Source organism: Dromiciops gliroides, chromosome 3, assembly GCF_019393635.1.
Source record: "Dromiciops gliroides isolate mDroGli1 chromosome 3, mDroGli1.pri, whole genome shotgun sequence".
In the NCBI taxonomy this organism is placed as follows: Eukaryota; Metazoa; Chordata; class Mammalia; order Microbiotheria; family Microbiotheriidae; genus Dromiciops; species Dromiciops gliroides.
This window is the reverse complement of record NC_057863.1, coordinates 582,494,048-582,501,542: the sequence shown is the minus strand read 5'-3', so window position 1 is coordinate 582,501,542 and position 7,495 is coordinate 582,494,048. Positions and strand designations below refer to the sequence as shown.

The 7,495-nt window shown below is 37.6% G+C and overlaps 1 protein-coding gene across 1 annotated transcript; it reads right to left on the bottom strand.

The window, feature by feature from the left end:
* Positions 1–1,530: 1,530 nt before the first annotated feature.
* On the bottom strand, positions 1,531–2,475 carry LOC122748022 (olfactory receptor 51F1-like). The gene has a single exon (XM_043993761.1). It carries the CDS (start codon positions 2,473–2,475, stop codon positions 1,531–1,533), a length of 945 nt encoding a protein of 314 aa, XP_043849696.1.
* Between the last annotated feature and the right edge of the window lie 5,020 nt (positions 2,476–7,495).

The following is a 7,495-nucleotide window of genomic DNA, read 5'->3' as shown; positions in this document are numbered from 1 at the left end:
GTCCCTTTATCCTTCTCTTGAAGTATTCTTTGTTGTCCACATTTTCAAAGTCCAAACTCCTCTTCCCAAGTGCAGAGGCATTCCTTATGTTTATATCCTGTCTCCAGGCAAGTTTGTATGACAAATCCCTATTTACAATGACATACAGAGAATAATAATCTATACAACTTCAACTAACAGTAAGGAAAGGCCTATTTCCCAAGCAGGACAAGATTCTCCCCTGTCAATGTCCTTCTATTCTTGGTTTTCTATTGTTTATCTTAATAATTCTAACCTCCTTTGCCAGGAATTCAAGACCTTCTATAAAATGATCCATTCCTGCCTCTCCTTAGTCCATGCAGGTCAGACTATATTCAATACCCCACAAAAATATAATGCCCTTTCCTGAATCTATGCTTTTCACCATATTGTCTTTTCTCTTATTACAATATCCTTCCTTATCCCCTCCCACTGCAAATGAAAAAACAACTGCTGCTTACTTGTGAAAAGCATTGAATGAATAATCTATCAGTCTGGCTAAACCCTAAATATCCCTCAAAGCCTAGATCATCTCATCTCCATAACAAAGGCTTTCTCGGAGATACAGGGCAATTTTGTTACTATAGTGTCATATTTTATACCCACAGATAGATAATAAAGTTCATGGATTCATATATTATAATATGACATCATGCAAAGCGTGTTTCCACATTATTCATCTTCACACACACACACACACACACACACACACACACAAAAGGCAAGAAAAACGAAGAAAAAATATTCTTCAATCTGCACTCAAAGTCCATAAGTTCTCTCTCTGTAAATAAGACTCATTTTTTTTTAATCAGGAGTGCCTTGAAAATATGATGAATCATTATATTGATCAAAATTACTTTCTTTCACAGTTGATTATTTTGATAATATTACTGTTATTGTGTACAAAGTTCTTCTGTTTCTGCTTATTTCACTTTGCAAATAAGCAGTCAATCTAGCATAGTGCTCAGTTTCATTTTTATCGCAATCCTTCCAGATTTATAAGACAATTTGAATTATTTAGCATCCATAGTTACACTGGCATGTTGAAAACTCTCTAGTAACCTATGGAGGATAGATTTCTTAAGGTACATAATCATTCCTTTGGGGATGCCAGGAATTTGATTTATTGTTGCACATAGCAGGCTCCAAACTAATGTTTATCAAATTCATGTTTTCTGAATGAATTACCCATCACTAAATCTACTCAATTACTTTTTTGGAACCAGATTGACTAAATATTTGCTAATCACACCCATGTTTGATCCCCCCCTTTTTCTGTTAGCCATGGTCTCTTTTCCACATAACCCTCTTGAGAGAAGAAGTGATCTTAGATAGATCCCATGATTTCATATCATCACTCATCAGTCTGGGATCCAAGTCAGATAGTGGGTTTTGGAAGGAGAGAATATTTTTAAGTTATTCTGTTGCAGAAAGCCATTAGTCTACACCCCAGATACCTGACATTTGTTCATCTTCTAATATGAACTCACTTATAGTTGCTCTGTTTCAGCTTCAGTAGCCTTTCTTCAGAAAAAGTTTGATGATGGCTCTACGGATCTGCTTGGTTTTCACACTGTAGATGACTGGGTTTAGTACAGGGGGCAGAAGTAGGAAGGCATTGGACATCATGGTGTGAACAAATTGGGGTGCCTTCCTTCCCCACCTATGAACAGCAGACAGTCCAATGAGGGGGATGTAGAATATAGCCACAGCACCAATATGGGAAATGCAGGTGCTAAAAGCCTTGTACCGCTCTTCTATGGATGCAATTCTGAGCACAGAATGAATGATCAGCACATAGGAGAAGCCAATCAAAGGAGCATCCAAACCGGATGTAGAAAGGAGTGCAAAAAGCCCATAGATGCTGTTGATCGTGATATTGGAGCAGGAACATTTGATCACATCAGGGTGGTAGCAGTAGGAGTGAGAAAGAATATTATCCCTACAAAATGACAGACGCTTAAGAAGCAGGAGGAGGGGAATCATGATCACAACCCCTCTTCCCACTATCATCAGCCCTATCTGGATAATCCTGGTTGGAGTGAGGATGGTGGCATACCTCAGTGGGTTACAGATAGCAATGTAGCGGTCAAAAGCCATGGCCAAGAGCACCGAGGACTCCATAACAGTAAGGAAATGAATGAAGAACATTTGACTAATGCAAGCATTCCAACCAATTCCTTTACTATTAAGACAGAAGACACCTAGAGTAGTGGGCAGAGTGGAGAGAGACAGGCACATGTCAGTGGCTGATAGCAGGGAAAGCAAATAGTACATGGGCTCATGAAGGTTTTGATTGGTGATGATGATGAATAGGATGATGCTATTCCCAGAGATGGCAATGGCATAGAGGAAGCAAAAGGCAATAGAAACCCAGGTATAGGCAGCTTCCAAGCCAGGGATGCCTGTTAGCAGGAATGTCAGGGATATGATTGTGGTATTTGGCCAAATCGACATGATGAGTTGAGGAGGCATCATTCATATGGAAAAAATTTCCAACCTGTAATAGTAAAGAGAATGGGAAGAATATAGGTATACTGATGGCAAATTCCCAATGATCACACAAAGGATAATACTGAACCATCACTTTCTGCCTCCTCCTTGTATGTGAATTTCACTTTATACTCCAATTCAATTGACAGTGAAAAGAAGTAGAAGACAAGTTGATGACTCTTAGCCATCCATATTAGATACAGCTGTGATGGTGATAGTGGCAGTGATCATTAAGTTCCAGAAAATTAAAATTAGGATTGATCATTGTGAAGATTAGGTCATATGTAGGAGAGCTAAGAAAACTAAGGTAATTTTAAGATGGGAAATAAAATGTGAAAGGAGATGATCTGAGCTAGCTCTCTTCAAACATGTTAAAGGCTGTCATTTCCTTTTGTGTGTGTGTGTGTGTGTGTGTGTGTGTGTGTGTGTGTCTCTTTTGTGAGGCAATGAGGGTTAAATGACTTGCCCAGGGTCACACAGCTAGTAAGTGTCAAGTGTCTGAGGTCAGATTTGAACTCAGGTCCTCCTGAATCGAGGGCCAGTGCTTTATCCACTGTGTCACCTAGCTGCCCCTTAGGGCTGTCATTTCAAAAAGGAGAAAGATTTATTCTGCTTGACTCTAGATGGAAATATCAGAAGCAGCAGGAGAAAGTAGCAGGAAGGATTTCAATCCTATCATTACAGTTGACATTATTTAGTATAATGACTCCCTAACAATTATAGAGTAATAGAGTGCATGTGTAAGGATTTCTGTCCTTTTTTATCTAAACTTATGATTTCATGATAGGCTACTCCAAATGTGGAAACTCTTTCCACCACTACAGATTAGTAACTTATTAGTACAGATTAGTAACTTATTTGTTAACATTTTCATATTCAGGAGTTCTCCGGAACACTGACAGGTCAAGTGGCAATCCCTCAGCCAATTTATATCCCAGAAAGGATTAGAACCAAAGCCTTCCTGATTCAAAGGACATTTCTCTATCCACTATACCACACTGCTTTCTTGCTGTTTTTCTTAGTATTATTTTATTGAATATTATGTCTAGCTCTGGGAAACATACTGTAAAAGGAACATTATCCAACTAAACAGTTTCCAGAGGAGGGTAGACAGGTTGGCATGAGGTTAAGAAATCATGATATATAATGAATGGTTGTGCAATCTGGGGTAATGTAGTCTGGGAGAAAGAAAATTGAGGAGTTATAAAATTAATCTTCAGATATCTGAAAGTTTATCATATGAAAGAAGAAAAATATGGTGTGTCAATCTAGAAAATATAATTAAGATTTAAGAAAGAACAAAATAACTAAATTATTTTCAGCTGTAGATAAGGAAAAACCTATCAATGATGTGTCCCACAGGAACTTCTGAATTCCCAGTCACTGAAGCTTAAATGTATAACTCAGTAGCTGATATTTCAGGGAAATAATAAAAATAACAATAATAATTATAATAATATATTTTATCCAGGATGGGAATTTTAATAAATCATCCCTATATTTTCTTTCAACGTTTAGATTCTACACTTGTTTTATTACAGCAACATTTATCTTGTTCAGATGTCACATTCCAAAATTTCACATATCCAAAGCATAACAGTAAAGAATAAAATATAAAACAAAAACTTCTGAGCCATAAAAGGGAATGTCAAAACCCCCCTACTGTATTATGGCTCTTAAACTTCAATAATAAAAATCATGTCATCAAATAAAGTTCAAGCTCTTCATCTTGCTGAAAAATATAAGCTTAAAGGGTTTAAATACTTTATCCAAGGTAATTTCTGGAACATTAAGAAAAATAAAAAGTTCAATTAAATTAAGGTACATGGAATTCTTGACTTATTGAATATCCTAAGGGGGCCACAGTCTCAGATGAAACTAAGACAAGTAAAGGGATTTGCTGCCCTCCCCTTTTAATAACCTCAATAAACAAAGTCAAAACACTCACTGCTTGATCCCACAGTGGTCTTCTTTCTCCACTACTAACCCCATCAATGTTGGAGATTCAGGAATCCATCAGAGACCATTCTAACACTACTCTGACTGAAGACAGCAATTTCTCCCTTAGATCAGACAACGGGGATGAATCTTATAGGATTTCTTACAATCAACCCATCGATCCACAAGCATTTCTTAAATGCTTACTACATCTCAACCACTGTGCTAAGCACTGATAGAGGATACAAGAAAATCTACCTCTCCCCATAAAAAAGAAAGAAAAGAAAAGAGACATATGTCATAGTAGAAAGCACTAGCTTTAGCTCCAGAGAGTCAAGATTTATTTAAATCCTTCAACTACCACTTAAGTACCATGGGATTTGGTGCAGGTAGCAAAGTCTTAATTCCCTTCTCTATAACATAGACACAATCACAATTAAATTACCTGCCTCAAAGGATTATTGGAAGAAAAGTGAATTGGCAATAGGAAAAATTCTGCTGGCCTATCTGAGAGGGAGAAACCATGAAATTAAGGTAAAAAAAAGAGTATTAACTAAGCCCAGACTGTGTTACAGGCCCTGTGCCAACAATGGAAAGTGGATCTTGGTTACTTTGGTGACTCATCTATGTTTCTTAAAGAGGATGGAAAGTGTTCTGGTATTACATCCCGTATTCCATGCATCAGCCTTTTCTCAAATACTTCCCTATTTTTCTAGCAGGCAGCCCAAGAATATGGGGAAGGCATGTCAGATCCCTCTCTGCAAACTGCCCATGGATTTAAGGGTATCTCTACTTCTGCCTCCCCTATGGAGCTAAGCCTGATACTTATCTGGCATCTTCATGAAGAAGAATCTTGCTCAGATTCACAAAGCCCCACAGCAGAGAAGAATTAAAAGTGACTCCCAATATGAGGAACTTTATCCTGAAGCAAGTGAGTCCCCCATCTCTGCTCACTAAAGCCCTTATCTGGGGAGAGAAGTTGAAGTATCAGATCTTTGAGTAGAAGGGAGAAAGTCTGAGTTTGGTTCCTAGATGACACTTTATGGAGAACAATCTTGCCTATTATCCGTGGCTATCCCTTGACAGTATATGCTTTGAGCTAGGATGTTCTCAGCAATGTGTACAAGGGAAATGACAATAAAGGTGTACCAGTTAGGAGCAGCTAGGTGGCACAGTGGATAGAGCACTGCCCCTGGATTCAGGAGAACCTGAAGTCAAATCCAGAATCAGACACTTAACACTTACTAGCTGTGTGACCCTGGGCAAGTCACTTAACCTCCATTGTCCCACCTAAATAAATAAACAAAAGATAGATAGATAGACAGACAGGTGAATGAATGAATAGATTTTTTAAAAAATAATGATTAGACCAAGTGGTTTTGGTTTCTAATTTACCAAGGAATATGATTAGGCAATACAAGGGTTTTCAAATGTCCAAACAACATTATCAAGCTAAATAAGGCTTCCCCCCCAAAAAAAATTGTGTAAAGAAATAAGAAACAGACTCTGAGCAAGAGTGCTTTCCTATGATTTAAATGTGAAAGCCTTAATGTGAGGTGTTTTTGACATTTCCTTTAACAGTCCAGTTTCCTCATTTCTGATTTCTGGATATGTTCTGGAAAGTTGAAACTTTTAGGACCTAACCTCTTGGCAAGTCAAGTGTCATTATGATAACTGAAGTGTAGATTCAGTGTTGGAAGTATTAGTGACCATATGAAGATGAACATATGGATATAAAAAAGGGAAGGAAGACAGAGGAGAAACATTAGTTCTAAAAGAACATAGAACCAGGAGAGGCATACTGCTTGTTGAAATTGAAAATTTCAGTTATCGAGGCAGAGTTCAGCATTGAGAGTTATATTGAATAAAGAAAAGAAATCCGTGCAGAATCACAGAATTTCAGAGTTGAGAGAGACCTCAGTGACCATCTAGTGCAAACACCATTTTGAAGTCATGATAGGGTAGGAAAAGTCAGAGGATAAGGGAAATTGGTAAAAATGGCTAAGGCATCAAGAGAAACAAGATTTATACCCTTTGGAATTTCAAGTACTAAGCAAAGTCATCCATCCCTGAGGGTTCTCTGAATATCAAATCACTCCTAAAATAGACATGATTAAACTCAATACCTCTTCAATGTCTGTACTATTGCTAAAATGCACTCTAGTGAGCCTTTATCACCTTGAAAAGAAAGTAACTTCTGTACATTTTAAATGTCTTCCACCAAAGTTTGTTTCCTTCATGGTGATCAAAGATGAGGGATGAGGACTTAAGATATACTTAGCTTACAAAGGGTAAAAGTTCACACACTTTCACAATCCCAGAATGGAAAAGGCAATCTAGTTCAACTCATACCTAAACTAGAATCCCTTTTGACAAAACAAACAAAAACCATTTTCAATGGTGGGCTCCAACATTAAAGAAGGATATCAATAAACTAAAGTGTGTTAAGAGGAGCTCAGTAAGTATGGTGAAGGATTTGCAAAGAAGCAATGATACATGAGCACTTGCTGAAGTACTTTGACGTCTTCATCCTGAAGACAACCTTAGGTAGCTTATAACTGTCTTCTCAAGTTTTAAAGACATAAAGTGAAGAGAACTTAAGAGACTTAAAGGATTTTGTGCCAGACTTCAGAAACAGAGGCAATGAATTCAAATAGCAAAGAGTCAAGTTTAGACTGGGATGATAGGGATGAGGATGGAATATTTTTTAAAAGAGCTGTTTGAAAGTGAAATGACCTACTTAGAGAGAGGACTTTCTCCTTATCCTTGGAAATCTTTAAGATGCACAATCACTTGCCAGTTACAAGTTAGAGGGAATTCATTTTGTGTCCATGGGTTGGATAAGGAAAGATATCAGATGAAATCTTTTCCACTTATGAACTTTGTTTTTATTATTTTTTGAAAACTCCCTATGGAGGGGAAGCACACTACTCATTGAGTCAACCCATTCCATTTTATTTTGTTTTTTGGGGCATTGGGGATTAAGTGACTTGCCCAGGGTCACATATCTAGTAAGTGTCAAGTATCTGAGGACGGATTTGAACTC